At 41.2% G+C, this 19,427-nt stretch overlaps 1 protein-coding gene across 10 annotated transcripts in view; it reads left to right on the forward strand.

Moving 5' to 3' along the window:
* The window catches only part of SOX5 (SRY-box transcription factor 5), a 300,825-nt gene that overhangs the window by 177,675 nt on the left and 103,723 nt on the right, over window positions 1-19,427 (forward strand). For 5 of the 10 annotated variants that reach the window (XM_064654451.1, XM_064654442.1, XM_064654452.1 and 2 more), the window contains one exon: window positions 19,165-19,288. In XM_064654451.1, coding sequence (XP_064510521.1) covers window positions 19,165-19,288 — 124 coding nt within the window. The remainder of the gene's footprint in view (window positions 1-19,164; window positions 19,289-19,427) is intronic. The other 5 variants (XM_064654448.1, XM_064654444.1, XM_064654449.1 and 2 more) reach the window with 1 other exon arrangement.

A 19,427-nucleotide genomic window follows, 5' to 3' on the forward strand; every position in this document is an offset into this window, starting at 1 on the left:
GCAGCCCTGGGGGACCCTTCGAAAGGCATTTGCAGGCAGGGACTTGAAATAAGCACAAGCTCAGCGTAATTGTAGCCAAACAGTTCCACAGAAGGAGTGTCTGTGTGTGGAGTCTGAGCGTCCAGCTGTTCGGAGGAGGATTACGAGGGCTTTAATGGAGAGCACAGATGGAATCAGTACTATTGTCCGGAGTATTTTGCTGCCCAGCAAGTATCGCCATTTGCTGCCCAGGCTTGGCTCCTCCTCGGAACCGATTAAGGTGAGTGGGAGGGGTCAGGCTCATTAGCAGGTGATAGGGAGGCATAATAAGAGCCTCCAAGAGAGCTACTAGGCCATTTGCTGCCCAGGCTTGGCTCCTCCTCGGAACCGATTAAGCTCAAGGCAGTCATGCCTCCCAAAAAAATGAAAGCTGTTGCTCCTATTACCAGTAGAGGGGTGTCAATACAGACAGAACCCTCTAAAAAGGATGCAGCCACTCAGGCCTCTGGCTGCATAGACTGTTTGAGCCTACAACTGCTACCAGAGGACAGCGTGAGAAACACCTGCTTACGATGTGAGCAGGTGGATGATTTGCTATGTCTGGTGGCAGAGCTAAAGGAAGAGGTGGAAAGACTAAGGAGTATAAGGGAGAGTGAAAGGGAAATTGACTGGTGGAGTCACACCCTTTCGATTCCTAAAGAAGCCCAGCAGGAAGTGGTGAAGCCCAGCCCCCCCTGCCATCAGGCAGACAGAATGGACAATATGGATGGAGAGGAATGGAAACAGGTGCCTGCTCGTAGAGGCAAAACCACCCCCTCTCGACCCCTTTCACCTGCCAGGGTGCCCTTAAAAAACAGGTATATGGCCCTGGTTTCAGAAAGTCTGATGGAGGACAGTCAGGAGGAAGATCTGTCTACAAGGTCTTCTGGTTACACCCGGTCTACTGGATCTGTTACAACTACAGGTAAAAGGAAAAAGAGAAGGGTTATTGTAGTTGGTGACTCCATTTTGAGGGGAACTGAGGGCCCTATATGTCGGCCAGACCCATCCCACAGGGAAGTTTGCTGTCTTCCTGGGGCCAGGGTGAGGGATATTACAAAAACACTTCCTAAGCTTATTCAACCCTCAGACTATTACCCGCTGTTGGTTGTCCAGGTTGGAAGTGAAGACATCAATAATAGGAGTACCAGGGTAATTAAAAAAGATTTTAAGGCTCTGACCCGATCACTTCATGGGACAGGAGCACAGGTAGTAATTGGCTCAGTTCCTGTGCTAGCTGGGATGAATGAAGAGATAAATGAGGAGAGGTTTAGGAAAGCACAGCTTACCAATAGGTGGCTTAGAGGATGGTGCTATCGTCAAAATTTTGGGTTTTTTGATCATGGGGCAAACTCCATGTTGCCTAGTCTCGTCAAACCAGATGGGCTTCATCTATCTGGGAAGGGCAAAAGAACTGTAGCCCGTAAGTTGGCAGGGTTAGTTAGGAGGGCTTTAAACTAGGTCTGAAGGGGGAAGGGGCGGCAACTGGGCTCTCCAGAAAAAAGCCTAAGGGTGTAGAGCCTGAGTTGAGAATAAAATCAATGGCCCAGCTGAAGTGCATGTACACCAATGCACGCAGTATGGGAAACAAACAAGAGGAGCTGGAAGCCATAGTGCAGCAGCAAAACTATGACATAGTTGCTGTCACAGAAACGTGGTGGGATGACGCACACGACTGGAGTGCTGCTATGGGGGGCTACAAGCTCTTCAGAAAGGACAGGCAGGGAAGGAGAGGTGGAGGGGTGGCTTTATATGTTAGAGAGTCTCTTGACTCTGTTGAAGTTGAGGTCAGCAGTGACAAGGTTGAGTGCCTGTGGACCAGAATCAGGGGGAAGGCCAACAAGGCTGACATCCTTGTGGGTGTCTGTTACAGACCGCCCAACCAGGATGATGAAGGAGATGAATTATTCTACAAGCAGCTGGCAGATGTCTCAAAATCTCCAGCCCTTGTGCTTGTGGGTGACTTTAACCTGCCGGATATCTGCTGGGAGCTTCATACTGCAGAGAAGAGGCAGTCAAGGAGGTTCCTGGAGTGTATAGAGGATAATTTCCTTCATCAACTGGTAAATGAGCCTACCAGGGGTAAGGCCCCACTAGACCTACTGTTTACAAACAGAGAGGGGCTGGTGGATGATGTAGTGGTTGGAGGCCGCCTGGGGCATAGTGACCACGAAATAATTGAATTTTCAATCCTCAGGGATGTAAGGAGAGCCATCATTAAAACCTCTACTCTGGACTTCCAGAGGGCAGATTTTGGCCTATTCAAAAAACTAATTCAAGGCATACCCTGGGAAACAACCCTTAAAGGCAAGGGGGTCCAGGAGGGATGGACATGCTTCAAGCAGGCAATTTTGAGCGCACAGGAACAGGCTATACCAGTGTGCCGAAAGGCCAGCCGGAGGGGAAGACGGCCGGCTTGGTTAAATAGGGAGGTTCTAAAAGAAATCAGGGATAAAAAGAAAGTTTACAGACTGTGGAAAAAAGGGCTGGTTACTTATGAAGAATTTACGAAGAGAGCTAGGTCATGCAGGAAAAAAATTAGGGAAAGAAAAGTGGAATTTGAAGTTAATTTGGCTAATTCAGTTAGGGATAACAAAAAGTCCTTTTATAAATACATTAATAGCAAAAGGAGAGGCAAGGAAAACCTCAGTTCTCTGTTGGACTTTGAGGGAAATATAGTTAACAAAGATGAGGAGAAGGCTGAGGTACTTAACACCTACTTTGCCTCAGTTTTTAGCAGTAAGACAGGTGGCCCTCAGGACAACTGGCCTCTAGAGCAGATAGACAGAGACAGAGACCTGAATAGCCCTCCTGTATTCCAGGAGGATGTAGTTAGCGACTTACTGAGCCAGCTGAATCCCAACAAGTCTATGGGACCAGACGGGATCCATCCCAGGGTGATGAGAGAGCTGGCAGAAGAGCTTGCCAAACCGCTCTCCATCATCTTCCAACAGTCCTGGCTCTCTGGGAAGGTCCCAAATGATTGGAGGTTGGCGAATGTCACCCCAATCCACAAAAAAGGCTGCAAGCAGGACCCTGGCAACTATAGGCCTGTCAGCCTGACCTCGGTGCCTGGCAGGGTTATGGAACAGATCATCCTGAGTGCAATCACACAGCACCTTCAGGATGGACAAGGGATTAGACCCAGCCAGCATGGGTTTAGGAGGGGCAGGTCCTGTCTGACCAACCTGATCTCTTTTTACGATCAGGTGACCCACCTGGTGGATGAGGGGAAGGCTGTGGATGTGGTCTATCTAGACTTCAGCAAGGCCTTTGACACTGTCTCCCATAATATACTCCTGGAAAAGCTGGTAGCCCATGGCTTGGACAAGTATACCCTCTCCTGGATTAGGAGCTGGCTGGAGGGTCGGGCCCAGAGAGTGCTGGTGAATGGAGCTGCATCCAGCTGGCGGCCGGTCACCAGTGGTGTTCCCCAGGGATCAGTGTTGGGCCCAGTCCTGTTTAACATCTTTATAGATGATTTAGATGAGGGGATTGAGTGTATCATCAGCAAATTTGCTGATGACACTAAATTGGGAGGGAGTGTCGACCTGCTGGAAGGCAGGAGGGCTCTGCAGAGGGATCTGGATAGACTTGAGAGATGGGCTGATTCCAATGGGATGAAGTTCAATAAAGCCAAGTGCCGGGTCCTGCACTTTGGCCACAACAACCCCATGCAGCGCTACAGGCTGGGCACAGAGTGGCTGAAGAGCAGCCAGGCAGAAAGGGACCTGGGGGTACTAATTGACAGGAAGCTCAACATGAGCCAACAGTGTGCCCAGGTGGCCAAGAAGGCCAATGGGATCTTGTCCTGTATCAAAAATAGCGTGGCCAGCAGGAGCAGGGAAGTGATCCTACCCCTGTACTCTGCGTTGGTGAGGCCACACCTTGAGTATTGTGTTCAGTTCTGGGCCCCTCAGTTCAGAAAGGATATTGAGGTGCTGGAGCGGGTCCAGAGAAGAGCAACAAGGCTGGTGAAGGGACTGGAGCATAAGTCCTATGGGGAGAGGCTGAGGGAGCTGGGGTTGTTTAGCCTGGAGAAGAGGAGGCTCAGAGGTGACCTCATCACCGTCTATAACTACCTGAAGGGAAGTTCTAGCCAGGTGGGGGTTGGTCTCTTCTCTCAGGCACTCAGCAATAGGACAAGGGGGCACGGGCTTAAGCTCCGCCAGGGGAAATTTAAGTTGGATATCAGGAGAAAATTCTTTACAGAGAGAGTGATCAGGCATTGGAATGGGCTGCCCAGAGAGGTGGTGGATTCACCATCCCTGGAGATTTTTAAACGCAGATTGGACGTGGCACTGAGTGCCATGATCTAGTAAATGGACTGGATTTGGACCAAGGGTTGGACTCGATGATCTCGGAGGTCTTTTCCAACCCAATCGATTCTATGATTCTATGATTCTATGATTCTATTCTGGGGCAGAGGCTAAAGTGTGAAGGATGATCAGTGGAGAGCTGATTGGAAAGGAAAAGAAAAAAAAAAAGTAAGAAAGAAAGAGGAGGGGGGAAAAAAAATCCCCTTGTTCTCTAAAAAGCAAAGGGATTGATGCTGTCCAATGGTGAGGGTGCAGAGGAAATAGTTCCCAAAGCTTGCTTTCATGGTTAGCAGGCATTGTAAAGATGGCACAGGTCATGTGTTGTGTGCAGCTGTTTAGAGGTTCTTACAGAACTGTTAGAGACTTAGCAAGGCCCATTATTCAAGGCACTAAGGCAGTTTTACTGGATATGGACTACTGCAATTGTATAAGCTCTCCATTGTGTGAGTACTAATTTAGAGTGCTACCATAAGCCAGCCATACAATCCAAGCTGCCCATGAATGAATGAGTCATCTTGATGAAAAGGCTCAGAGCACACAGCTCTGACTTTTAGTCTTAAAGGGACACGATGTGTTCAGAATGGGTCACATTTTAATGAACAAACTCTCTGGCAAAATATTTCAGGTTTGAACTGCTAAAATAATCCTTTTCTTTTTGGGGAAAGGTATTGAACCCAAAGACTTTTGATAGGTTTTCATTTGCCTTACCACACGTTAGACGTATCTGTAGTTACATTTGTTATGGGATATCGAACTTTTACTAATGTTCTTGTATAAATATAACAGGGTTCAAGGCCACTCAGTAAGCCAGCAGTTTATGTCCTAAACCACTCCTTTAGGTGCCAAGGAGCTCCATGATTATTTTATTCAAAACCATTTGGCTGCAGGAACGCAACTGTGTTTTTGTTAATGATGTGCATGCACATACCCTAGCAATGTATTGTTGTGTAGCACTGCTGTCTTTTTATTGCCTTGCCTGTGAAGAGCATGAGAACAGTACCAGGAGCTCTAATGTGGTTGCAGCATTTTTTGGTAAGGTAATTTTCTGTAGAATTCTCACCTGTCTGGCTTAGGGTCACATCAAAAAAAGAGGACTTACTCTCTGATAACAGGACTTAGATAGCCTTTGGGAACATCTAAACTGAGGGTCCCAAAAGTGCTTCTTCCTGAGTTTGCACACATGTCCTGTCCAGACATCATTTAGACAGAGCTTCTAAGATCTGTAGTTCAGATATGAGATCTGAAGCTTTGGGGGCATCTAAACATAAACAGCACCTACTGATGCGATCTGAGAGTTTTCTGTATTTCTCCTCTTGTGCATGCCCTGAATCTGCTCCAGTCTAAACACCTAAATGCTTAACTCCTGTCTAAGGGTCATTGCAATCCAGAAACGAGGCAGAGCAGCATTGGCAGCACCCAGAAGGCTCAGCACACAGGTGCCTGAAGCACAGTGACAGGATTGTAAAGGGTAGTGGCTTCCTCTCCCGCATACAGCAGTTACAGAAGGGATAGTCCTTTCTTCTTCTCCTTTTTTTTTTTTTTTTTTTTTTTTGGTTGTTTGTTTGTTTTTGTTTTTGTTTTTTGGGTTTTTTTGGGTTTTGTTTGTTTGTTTTTAAATCTTTATTTTTATTTATTTTTAATGCAGTAGCCTGGTGAAAGCTTAACAGTTGCCTAAGAGATTGAAAGAACTGGATTGGGACTTCTCTTTCCTTAGTGCAATTCACATTGTTTCTCCCACATCTCAGGAGAGACAAGGCCTGTCTTCTCATCTGCTGAAACTGGGCTTTAAGCAAAACAGTGCACACTGCTTATATCATAAATGGAGCAAAAATATAAGTGTCATAGCTCAGTGTCCTGCTGCTGATGACATTTGAGCCCGTGTTCTGCTCCACAGATGCCTTGTCTTTCTTTTTTTAATTAAAGTTATTTTTTTAAATTAAGTTATTTCTGCAGAGTATCATTGGGGTCAATATGTATTGACTTCAGCAGAGCAAGGACTCAACACAAAGTTCCTACAGGTCAAATTTTGCCCTTAAGAAATAATGATTATTACAAAGTCCGTTTTCTGAGCTGAATACTTCTTAAAAGCTAAAGGCATTTAGAAAAATCAAATATTACTTTATGTTTTCATCATGTTTACTGCTGGTTTCCTTTCTGATATCTCTAACTATCAAACTAAGTTTATTGAGTCAGCTTTGTTTAATTAGTTTAATTTTACTTGTTCAGCAGCATTGCCAGAGTTGTCATTTTCAGATTTACAGCTCTGAATGAAAATATTCCCAGTGACTGGCAAGACAAAGCAAAAAACAAAAGTGGAAAAGGAGTTACTAAAATATTTATATTTGCATAGGTAAAATGCTTCCAGAGCTGAAATTTAGAGCAGAAAATTTGTGAGGATCCTGATACTTCGTTAATTAACTTAAATCTCTTCTTGCTGAGGTCTCAGCATTCCATTCACTTTATTGTGAATCAGGTCTACCACACAAAGCCTGTTAAGTGTAAGTGCCTAAATTAAAAAAAAAACCAAAACACAAAGGGCCCACTGGGAGTAAACATTTGCAAAACTGTTCATCTGGCAAAAATATTGGGGTTTTTATATAAATCTGCACATCCTCTGTCATGCCAGTGAGTGATTGAAGACTACTCAAGGGCTTTTCCCACTTTCCCTTCATCCAAACTCAGTGGTATCAAGTGCTGTCACATCACGTGTGACATGATGAGTGCCATGAGGTTCATCATCACCATTACATTGAGCCTGGGGCTGTCCCATAGGAGCACAAAAGAAAATTGCTGATTTGTGTTAGTGAACCTTAGTAATGCCCTGATTCTCAACTGCACCAAGCATCCAGTCTCAGAGACTGTGCTCTGGGTTAAAACTTTGCTCTCTGTCTCAGGTGGTTCTTAAAGAGATCTTGGGAGTACTTTATGGCCAACAGTCTTTCCGTATAAATAGTTCTAGGAATAAATCAATTGATCATAAAATTTCTTCTATTATATTCTTATTCTTATTCTTGTGCTGTGGTTGTTGTTATTCTTTTTATTGAAGAGAAATGAGTGGCTTAAGAGCAGAACTTAAAAATGAGTCCAGAATTATACTTAGAATAGAGTAGATGGATAACATCACTGTAATAGTTTTCAGAGGTTTTTACAGTGCTCTGTTACATCCCTCTCTCCCAGACACATCCCATCTACCTTTCTCTTTAATATGCAAATGCACAATTAAAAGCATTCAACAGATAGAGATGAATAAGCTAATACAGCATGCTGCTAGTAATTTATTTTCATTAACTGGGAGTATGTGGAAGTACCTCAAAGAGCAAAGAGATGCTGGAAAGTTATAATAGATAAGAATCTACTGACTGCCTTTATGTAAAACAATAGATTTTGTGAATATTCTACTTCCTCTCCAGGCAGTGAGCTAGTATGGTTAACCAAAATTGTTGAGTAATTGTTCTGTGGTTGAGAACAAAATGCTGAATTAAACTGTTCCCAGCACAATAATTGTGTGATTACAGCATTTATGTTGCTGGCCAAAAGAACAGTCATTAGGTTTGGAAGACTTACCAAAACCACAGGCACAGGGAAAAAAATGCAAATCACATGTAAATTGTCCTCTAATACCTATAGTGGCTTAAAAATTGAACTAGGAGTATGGTATGTGTGTATTTAAAGGCAGTCAAGCCAGAAAAAAATGATTGTACATTCAAGAACTACTTCAGACTAGGAAGAAAATACCCAAAGATTATTCATTTTCATTACGTTGTACTTTTCCCCCTCTTGTGGGATCCTGCACTTCTGTATTTTGTATGTGTGTTCTGCTTTGGGAATGTGGTTCTGTTTTCCCCGGCTGCACCCCAGACAGGTGTTGTCTTGGGAGCTGTAAGGCCAGGTGGGGCTTCCACACCTAAACTACACCTTGAATACAATACCAATACTACACCAAGCCAATTCAAAGAGCAATATCTAGGGGAGGCAAGGCAGCAAATGTTTGTCTGGTTGCTGTAATCCACCAGTAAAATTAAAAACTGATTTATGATGAGAGGTGCTCCTGTGAGGTAGACAATTTTCTTCTCCATTGCGTGGTCCATATCTACAAATGCCAAAAAAACAATTGCATATAGTCTTTCCTTTTTCTTTTTCTCCCCCCTCCCTTTGTTGTTTTCCTCATATTTCTAATAATAAAGGAGGAGAAGGAAGACAAGGAAGAACAGAAAGAGACAGCAGAGGGGAAAAAAGCTAAATGTTTTGGGCAATCAAAATATTTGTGCCTGCAATTCAATGCAGTAAAAAGCTGCAGAATTTGGATAGCTGGTTACCTGGCTGTACACAGAAATCAGATGATGAGATGTCTAAACTTTATCAGTCTATCTACAGTTAATTGTGCTTTAACTACGTTGCTGTCACTAAATTGTAGGCACAAAATCAGAGACTGTCTTCAGGCCTATTCAAAAAATATTCCCAAACAAAACTTGTGAAAAACATTTTTTGTATAAAGATTTTGGTAACAAGGGAAAAAAAGCATCAGGGCATGAATGGAAGAGTGGCGAGGTATCTATTTAAATAGTATTTCTTCTTCAACCTGAATCCATTTTGCTTTTAAAATCAAACTTTTGATGGTAAAACTGAACTCTGCTGAGGAACCCTTACACTGGCAGAAGATATAGGCAGAAACAAGTCTTGAACAGCTGAAAGATTGAAAAGAGGTCTTTATTGTGCTTTTCCCTGGGCAGTAATTAGAGGCTATCCATACTAGAAATGTGTTTTCCACAGAGGTTTCTACTAACATTTGGTCTAAATTTTCCTGGCCATTTGTCCAACATTTAAGTGCAGGGGGGTTTTAAGATCTTGTAGAAAGCAATAAAACTCAATATACAATAGAAATAATAGCAATAATAACAGCAATAATGATAATAGCAATAGTAGTAGTAGTAATAATAATAATATTTTTGTTTTCAGGAAAGAATTACGCTGAGTTGTTGTAGCAGCTTGTGCTCTGAAACTGATCTCACTGGAGACCGAACTAAGACTGAAACATGTATCTGATTTAATAATAGTAAAACTGGGAAAAAGAAAGTGCATTCAAAGGGTTTAGTCAGTGGATCTTAGTCTAAGATTTTGTGAGCAGACCCAATTCTTCAAGAGTCTACACCATGAAGAGTGTATCTTTCCCTGTACTGTATTAGATGGCATGCAGTTTTATTAACTGTGTCCCTCAACCTTTCCATTTAAAGAAAGCAAGAGGAGGTATTGACTTTTAGTGCTGAAATTTACTTTTTAGTCCTTTAAGTCTATTTTTTCTCTCCTTTTCTGGATAGTATGATTTTAAGTGGATGACTTTGATAAGACTTTCATGTTTGTTTATACCATTGCACTGTTCAGCAGCTGAATGGGTTTTGAATTTCTGCCCACTACATGATATTAAATAACCCCTGCTTCTTGCCCACCGCCTACACACTAAAATTGTTGTGTTTGTTTTAATTAATGATACTCCACTTGTCAAAGAGATGCTGAGTGAAAAACACATCTTGGAACCTTGGGGTTTTGCTTGAAAGAATACCCTTTCCTCTCTGTATGGTAATATTACACTTAATCATATTAAGGAAATTGGCACAAAAGAAACCAAAACAAGAAGTAGTTATTATAAGGCATAATTCTAATGATCTCCTTGTCTTCTGTGTCCACTAACATAAGTAGGCAAGATTTCTGCGTTAGGGGTTATAAAAGTAGAATTGTTTCATAATAGTTGGTAAGACTTAAATATTTTGCTGTAAGTATTTAGAGAATCATTGCAAGCAACTTGTCATAGGTGACTCATGAGTGTATGAACAATGGACTGAGTGCTACTCTTGATTCACAGCTGTTCTCCACGAGTGCCTCTGTGCCATCAGTAAAATACCCAGTCTCTGAAGAAGGCAGTCCACTATTAGTGGTTTAGGTCTTAGACATTGATCTGTTTGTAAATTTAGACCTTACCATTGTGTCAAAAATGAGGTCATGGAACTGGCCATCATCTGTACACCATCTCAAATACAGCGGTTTCCTAATTTGAACTGTTCTCCCAGTTTCAGTGTAAGAATTTGGGGGGTTGGAACAGTAGACAGGAAAAATATTGCTGCAATTTATACATCAAAATGATTAGTTGAATATGTTGTGGAAAAATCAACGAGCAGTAATGGGGGAGGTGTAGCAGCTAGTCTTAACACAGATGCCTCTGAATAACTTTATATGACAAAAATACCACTTGCTTAGGAATAATGACATCAACCTTGGTCTTGCCACCCATTTCTTGATCTTTTGGGGAGAATGGACTAAAGAAGTCTTTGGTTAGTAGGTTCACACCCCAAAAGCTGCATTGCTTCACTCTACACAGGAGTAAGAACCATGGTTAGGATAAGTTTAGAAATTATTTAGAAATAAGTTAGAAGTTATTTTAGAAAATTATTTAGAATAAATTACCTATGATGCATTCTCAACCTGAAACCCATCTTGGGCAGGTTTATAGTCAACCATTTTATGGTCTGGTTTATGCAGCAATACTTGGGATGAACCCAAAGGCACCTCAAAAGTGCTGAAGAGATAGCAAGGTGGGGCATTTCTCCTAGGTCACAGAATTTATCTGTCAAAAAGGAGCCAGGCTTTCTGCCTGTGATGGTGTGTAACACTAAAATTTCCTCTTCCACTTCTCCCTCCTCTCTAAGTGCTGTGCTAGTTCTGAGCCTTCCTACCCATTCCTGTTGTTCTTACAGTCTACCCATTGATTAATGACTTTGAGATTTGCTGAGTCAACCTTGAAAAAGCCCTGTGCTCTTACAGGAAAAGTCCTCTAGATTCTGCACACCTGTCTTGAATGTTATACCTGTCAATCTGACATCCTCAAATAGAAACATCCCCCTTTAATTGCCTGTTTGCTCTTCCCTGCATCCTCTGCAGCAGTGCTTCATACCAGACCTTCTTTCCAGAGCTCTTTTGACAGCAGTCCATGGTACTGCTGGACAAAGACTTTTTATCTAGTAAAATGTGAGCACTGGGTATACCAAAAAAGGGACTTCGAAAAGAAAGAGGGCTGGGTTAGCACACAAGACTCAGAACTCGGCCACTTCATTCCTTTTAAACAGAACGTGGAAAATCGGAAGAAAAAGAGTACAGGTCACTTCTGGAAGGCTGCTATGAACAATGACAAGGGAAGTATACTGCTTTTTATCTGTGATTCTTTATGTACAAATCAACCCACAGTTCATTATAATTTGAATAACTGAACCAATATATAATAGATCAGCTGTAGAAAACCGTACACATGCGCTGCTCGAGAAATTATCCTGCATGCTGTCTTTTAAATCACATCAGGAAATCTCACACCTGTTTTCTTTTCACTGACAAATGTTTCGCTGAATAGCTTACTGCTAGAGCAATCAGCACTGGTCCAGACCTCATTGGGAAAAGCATTAACCAAGCATCTGGAAACTCTGTGCTCCATCATACTCTGCGAGGTAGCATCAGTCATTAATGTAAGCTCATAGATTTTCCAGTTTGAAGGAAGTGACTTTGCAGATTAACTCTTGCTACGTGACAGTTGCATTTTAGGAGCAAGTTGCTTGTAGCCAACAAAAGCACAAATGGAGGACAATATAGCATGTAAATCAGCAGTTTTGACAGCCACAAGATTGTGGCAGGTTTCCATTACAGTCCTGGCTTATTCGTCTAGGAAGGGTACTAACATTTAAACAAGGTGCCCAGGTGCTTGGAAGCTATCCCATGAGAAACACAGTATTTGTGTGAATGTTAAGTAAGGTGAAATAAGTCAATTTGGCTGAGACATTGGTCATCATACCTCAAAAGCCAATTTTGTGTCCTCTGCTAAATTTAACCTCTTCACGAAACAAGTGGCTCTATCAACCAAACAATGGATCTTTTTCTTCTGTAAAAATGAAAGAGAAAATTATTTTGAGTGTTGCAGTTGAGCTGGGATTAGAAAGGGTCCTTTTGAGAGCGCACTTCATTCTTCAGTGTAGCTGTTACCTGAATCACAGTGGCTTGCTCTGAAGGTCCTGGTTTTGCCAGAGAACCCCACACACTGTTGTTGTATAGTCTGGAGCAGCCATTCCTGTGTGAACTCTTAGGCTTTTGTCTTAAAACAGCTACATATTGGAATGAATTTCTGTGTATGTTCTTTTTATTGCAGGTGGTCTCTTCCTTTTCAGTTAGGCTGTTTGTTCCAATGCCTTTGTGGCAGAATTGCCCTGTAGGTTACTTACGTGCTAAGGGGCACAAGAACGAATGCTTCTTGTTACACGTCATCCCAAATACAAAAACGTCATCTTACTGCTTTTCCCTCCTCTCTGCGTTTTTTTCTGTACCAAATCAAATATAAAGAAAAAGGGTTCTGAAGTTCTTTATTTTAGTTACAGAAATGAATAAGTAATACTGCTTTTTCCTTTGGAGGTATCCGAGAGATGTTCCTTAATGCAAAAAGTCCTTTTGGCTTCGGTCCTTCAAAGTGCTGCTGGAGGTGTTTGTCTCTCACCAGTGCATTTTGTTTTGTAGTATGAAGGATGGAAGCCTTTGGAAGCAAGTTATTGACATGGAAACAGCTACTATCTATTATTTGGCAGTTTAAGGCACTTCTCTGCACTTTAGTTAAAAACGTTGAGTGTGTGTTCATTTACAGACTTTTTGATGAGATGAATTTGAGATGGATGCTGGTTGTGACACCTGCATTCTCTTGAAGGACTGAGCAGAGGCAGAAAGTTTCCAGCCTTAAAAGCCTTGGTTTCTTAAAATGAAAAGAGTTTATGTAATTCCTGAGACAAGTTTCACTTTTCCTGAAAGTTTGTTCCTTGTATTTTCCATGAGCCAGGTTGTGTATATACCATTGCTTGGTAAGGCTTGTCTCCGTATTCCATCGAACTAATCTTTTTTTTTTCCACACCACTCTCCAGATAGAGCTCTCCTGTGCTATTGGAGTTGTGTGTGTATGGTGAGTAATGGAGGTGTCTGCCTAAATACCCTTCCTTATGCTTCTTAAACAATTGCCACTAGGAGAGTGTGTTTTCTACCATGAGTATCACTGCTTGCAAACAATTGTGAGAACAGTGAGAGCTATTGAGTGAACTGAGGTGTTTGGACAGGATGGATTTTGATAAGTACCAGTATGAATTGTGTAAGCCTCTTACACATCAAAGGGGAAAATAATATTTAGGACCCAAGTCATCCACTGCAGAAGAATTTACAAGTAGTGATTAGGAAGAAAAAATTTTCACAAAAATCCTTTGTCAGGATACCCTCTACCAGTCTGGTAGAGGAGCGAGCTGCTCTGCAGTGGTAAAAACTACAGAGCATGGGGTGGAATGGATGTGCTCTTTGTCCCATCAGTGTCTTCCTCTCTGCATCTCTGCTTCTTGCCATCCACCTTCTGGTTTGCATCCTAAGCATTCACTGAGCACCCCATAAAAAGCCACCTCAAACTCAGTAGGAGACTTATCTCTGCATAACCTGGATAGGCAGGGCTCCCTGCTGTAAAGATTTAGGACACACGTATGTCAATTTAGGGAAGTGATATAGGGAAGAGAAAGAGAACAACATTTTCTTTTCTTATTTTAAACGTCACTGTGAGGGAAAATAGCAGATTGTAGTTATATGAGGACATATATTTTTATTTCCCTTAAGATAGACATTGGGGGGGTGGGTGAGGGAGAGAGAAAGAGATGGCCAACACATGTGCTAATTAAAGAATCCAGTCCTTCAGCATAGTGTGCACCACCATGAGCCAAGTGTTTCTGGAGGAAGGAAGACCAATGCAATTAAACATGTCATTTTTTGAAGGACAGATTTATGTTACTGCATGTTAAGTGTGCATTACATTCTTTCATATACAGCAGAAGAGATGTTTAACTTACAAACACGTCGCAGGCAAGAAGATATTCATACAACGGTTTGAAGTTAATGGAATAATTCATGTGCATCCACTGTTCTAGGAATGTAAAATCTGAACTTATTTGAGGCAGCTGAGAATAACTCAAATGAAAATAAAAATTAGCCACGCTTCTACGTGAAGGAGCCACGTAAGACTCTATTTCAGCAAAGATACTCACACGGCTTCTGAAGGGCACATCTTCTGAACAGTTCAAGAGTAAAGTACTGCTCAGAGTGTTGTCAGTTTGTAGAGAAGAGAGCGTTGCTTTTTAGCAGCCATTCTTATTCACACTGAGTAATTCGTTACTCCGTCACCAGTCTCACCAACATGGATAGAATCGCTTCTGAAGAACTAGAGGTGGGTGGACGAGCAGTATCCGCCCCTCAGTGGAAAGTGTTCTGTGTGGATGCCGAGAAATGCATTGAGATATTTACCTTGGAGAGAGGAAAACTTATATAAAAGCTGATCCTAATAAACATGTAATGAGCAGCTGCGGAAGTGAAATTGGTGAAAGGGTATGAAGAGAAAATAAATAAAACTAATAGCAGCTGCTGTGTTAGGGGCTTAGGTCTGTTGAAAGTATGGGTTTATGTTATTTGAGAAATATTATAAGCCTTCTAGATTAAGCAAAAGTCATGTGAGGGAGGGGAAACTGTGAACTTTCAGTTAAAGATTTTGTCAGGATGCATGGGCATAAAGGACATAAGGTCGTGCATGCTACCCTGATTCTGGCATTTCCTAAGATTTGAATGTCTGAATTTGCAATCTTAATGTTTCTTTAAACTGTTCTGTGTGTGTAGCTATTTACATAGTGACCCAAAGCACACGTGACACTTTACAGAAAATAGAGTAGAACTGTAGTTGTCAAGTGTTTGCAATCTAAATTTATTTAAGTCACAGCAGGAGCTAGTAACAAACAGTAGGGGTAACTGTTAAAAACATACTGCTTAGTGCTTAGGTAGCTGTGGTAACCATAGTATGTTCCTAAAAGTAGGTAGGAGACCAGAATTTAGGCAAAAATACTACAATTATAATGAAGCTAGGAATGCTGGGAATCTAATCTGGCTACACTGAATGCACAACTTCATGTGGTTGGGTTTGTTATGGTCAAGTCATAAAGGACATGCACAGATTTTTGAAGATGCTGGCCCAGGCTTCAACAGCCTGAGTTGGTTCCAAGTTTACTAACAAATTTCTTTTGATATGGTAAGCCATTTAGGGCCAGGGTTTTCAAGGGCCCTGAAACAAATAAAGATACAGTGAAAAGTCTCTACAGGCAGCTGTGGGTGCCTCAGTTTCCCATTTGGACAGTAGATACACTATTAGTTTCTTGTGATATGCTTATACTGGTTTTTGCATTGATAAGTTCTTTAGGGATGGTCTTGTTTTTGGATTTTCAGTGCCAAGTGTGAAGGTTCCCTGGTTTGGCTCTAGGTTAAACTTGGTTGGAGTTTCTCATGCTCCTAAAATACTGTGGTCATTATGAATTAGAGAACCTTTACTTTCTTGGACTGTTTGAACTCTTGTGCATCAGCTTACTTAAGAGGTGTTATTTCTCACAAACTAAATGTCAGGTGGTGCATCTTTCAGTGTAACATGGGCTTCCCTTTTGCTCCAAATAACTTGTCAGAGATATGAAAGTATGAATTCCTTGACTAGTGAATCAACTGTATAGAATATGTTGGTCTCATTTGATTTGTTTCTTTGTTATTTTATGTGCATTATGTGCCTTTTCTGTGTGTACCATGCACCTGCAGGTTGTCATGCAGTACAAGAATACTTCTGGTTAATGTGGCATTCAATTAAAAGGAAGATCAGGGAACTGTGTGATTGGTTGACATCATGGTAACAGTATGTGTAGTGAAAAAACAGGCCCTTGGAAGATTGTATCTGTATCATCCAAACTAACATCATAAAGTAGATGAGAAGTTACAAGGTGAAATTGTAACCCATAAAATCTATTGGGAATTTTCTAAGGATTTAAAATACAGTTTTCACCTTTAGGAAATTAGAACTGAGAAAAGGTAATAACGTAGAAAGACTGTCAAGTGGAGAATCTTGATAGCTGTGTACATTCTTAGATTGTTGAAGAGGTATTTCTTTTTATGGACATATGTCCATTAGCAGAACAAATTGAAGGGTCTAGAAGACAGTTCTGATTTGCAGTCCATTGTGTTCAAATTAGAAATGCGGTATCGAGAAGTTACCATCCAGAAAACATTGGAAAGTATGTAAGCCATATAATAAAAGTCATTAGAGAGAAGAAACTGACATAGTAATGGCTTAAAAAAAAAAAAAAAAGAGGGAAATGCCCTTTGTGCCCTTCATGTAAAACTCAGGAGGGCCTGTATTTGGTGTCTCTTAAAACAGTTATGTCCCAGCAATTCTAGTTAATAATAGTAAACATAACAAAAGTTAAGATGTAGTAGTTAAATGAGCCTTAAAAACGAAGAGTCCATAATTTGCATTGTATTGTGTCAGGTAATGGGATTAAAATAAACTAATGTTTGCATTTATTTATATTTAGGAGAAAATGAAGTGTAGCTGTTTGAGTGCTGCTACATACATTCCATCCTGGAATGAAAATCACATTGTTTTGACTGCGTTATTTCTGTATCCATGCAAACCATCTTCATCACTCTATAGTTCTTACCTCCTTAATGCAACCGGGGTTGTGTCATTTGAAATTAGTGGGTATAAGGCCCCTTGGAGAGATAAAGAGGAGCAGCGATTTGAAAAAAATGAAATGCAGCAATCAGAGTTAAGAAGAAAGGGCATTTTCCTGGTAAATGTTTTCCTAAATGGGAATTTTTCAGTGTGGTGTTTTGCTCGTGTATTTGGCAGTCACTTGGAATCAAGTGCAGACTTGTGCTACATTGTGGGCTTGGCAATGACAATTTGTGTGTGTGTGGTGCTTTAGTTATATTAGCCCTGGAGGCAGAGTTAACACTTGCAGTGGGACAAGAGTATTTGCAGTCATCAGAGAACTTTGCAGTCAGCTTCAATAACATCACTCCATTTTTTTCACTTTTTTTTTAACATTTTTTTTGGCAGCAGAGCTCTTAGTAGAACCATCTGTCTTTCTATTAGTGTTTTTGAGTCCTGTTTTGAAGCTTCTTTGCTTGGCAAAGTCACTTTCATCCTTGGAAACCATTTAAAAAAAAAACTTCTGTGGCTCTTTGCCGAAGAAGAGTACTATGCAAAAATTCCACACGGCTGTTCATTTTTGTTCTAAAAGAATATAGTTACTTTGTCTTTGTCTTTAAAAAAAAAGCATACCACAAAACCCCAAACAAAACAAACAAAAAATAAACACATGAAGATATTGGGCTGTACTAGGATGACTGAGTGGGGATAGAGAACAAATCACATTTTATGTAATTTTTTCTCCAGCAATCCAGCTGAAAGTATGTCTTACAGTTAACAAGATCAGAATAGAAAGGAAAATACTGAAGTAACAAAAAATGGATCAAGCTACTTCAGTGACTGGAGCTACATCTACTCCAGCTTCAGTCCCAATCTTAATCTCCCACTGCAAGAATTTCCGTCAACAGCAATCTTGAACTTCATCCCTGAAAATTATTTCAGACTATAAAGATACAGTCAGCACACACAGAGGTGTTGACAGGTCCTGGCATAAATTAAGAGGTTATCATCCCAAATTTCGTATCATTCTTATGCCTTGTAGCAGCATTGGGTGAACTGAGACATCTCCTGGATTTTCAGGAGATTAAATTAAAATCAAATTAAGTGCAGATGCTGTGGTCTGAATTGTGGCAGCCAAGGAGCTCGTGCTGGTTCTCTTTTGCCAGTTCTGCTATGCAGGCAATAATGAAGGGAGTAACACCTTCTCATGCCTCTGCTCATAGCAGGTTGTCTAATTCTCCTAGTTTCTTAAGGCTGTGGATCACAAACTGAACTGCAGTCTTCGATAACATATCTGCCTCTGGTACCTTAGCTTTACAGTGCCATCAAAAATCTAAACGAGCTCTCTTAAAACTTGAGTCAGTCTCCCATTATTGACTGATCTGGTCAGTACAGTGGGTTTTTTTAATTAAAACTAGTCATTTAGCATTTTAATATAGAAAACTTTTTTGTTTCTCATCTCTGCGAAATACAAAGATGATGTCCATTTCTACCAATTAAAACCTCTGACAGAACTGGGTAAAAGCAATAGTATTAGATGTTGTGCCATGACCAAACTCCAGTTTTGATGACTAATTTCTGCATGTCCTAAGTCCCCTGCAGTATCCACTTAATATAATATTTTCCACTTCCTGACTTGCATGGTTGTGTACAGTTGCTGTGCAGAGTTGAACAGCTAATGCTTCAGACATAGCTGTGTTTTATTTCTGAATAAAATGTCTCAACCTTTTTTCTTACCATCTCAGAGACCTTATCTTTCACCTGCACAAATAAGTACATGTGTATGGGCAGAAAAATAGTACTGACTGTGCTGTTTGCTACTTATGCGCTTGTTTTGTACTTCTTAGAGGAATGTCTTTGTGTTTGGGCTCAGTCAGGGTGAAAGCTACTGTCTGAGGCAGAGATAGTGTTACACAGTGCAATAAAAGAGAAGAAAACACCACCCTACGGTCAAAGATAAGAGAGTCATCATGGGGGGGGAGGGGGGAGTAATTAAGTGGGATATAGGTATGCATATATGTGGAACTATAAATGGAGGTATATGGATATAGCTATGATACAGATATGTGGAATCTTAGTTTATTTTGGATAAATGTAACTCCTGTGAAGTGTTTGGTGATCAAGATGAAGCTGAATAGTGGATGCTACTGGGACACCCCATTACAGAGAGGCATATGCCAACCTGACCTCAGAGCAGAAGTAAAAGAAAGGGTGTTAGCAGACATTGTATGCAGGAAAAATTCCGTGTTTGATTCTCCCTCTCCTGTTCAGCAGGTCCAGGGTCAGCTGCCTCCATTAATGATTCCCGTATTTCCTCCAGACCAACGAACCCTAGCAGCAGCTGCACAGCAAGGATTCCTTCTTCCTCCTGGTTTCAGCTACAAAGCGGGATGCAGTAAGTCCTGTAGATTTTTTTTTTTAGCTGGAAATGGGTACAGGGCACAGTTTCATGCCAGTCTGTATAAAAGTATCACCTCACTGATGGACAAAGCCTTTAATTTGCAGAGATGAGGGTGAAACAGAGGATTAGTCGT

Source organism: Pseudopipra pipra, chromosome 5 (genome assembly GCF_036250125.1).
Source record: "Pseudopipra pipra isolate bDixPip1 chromosome 5, bDixPip1.hap1, whole genome shotgun sequence".
Classification (NCBI taxonomy): domain Eukaryota; kingdom Metazoa; phylum Chordata; class Aves; order Passeriformes; family Pipridae; genus Pseudopipra; species Pseudopipra pipra.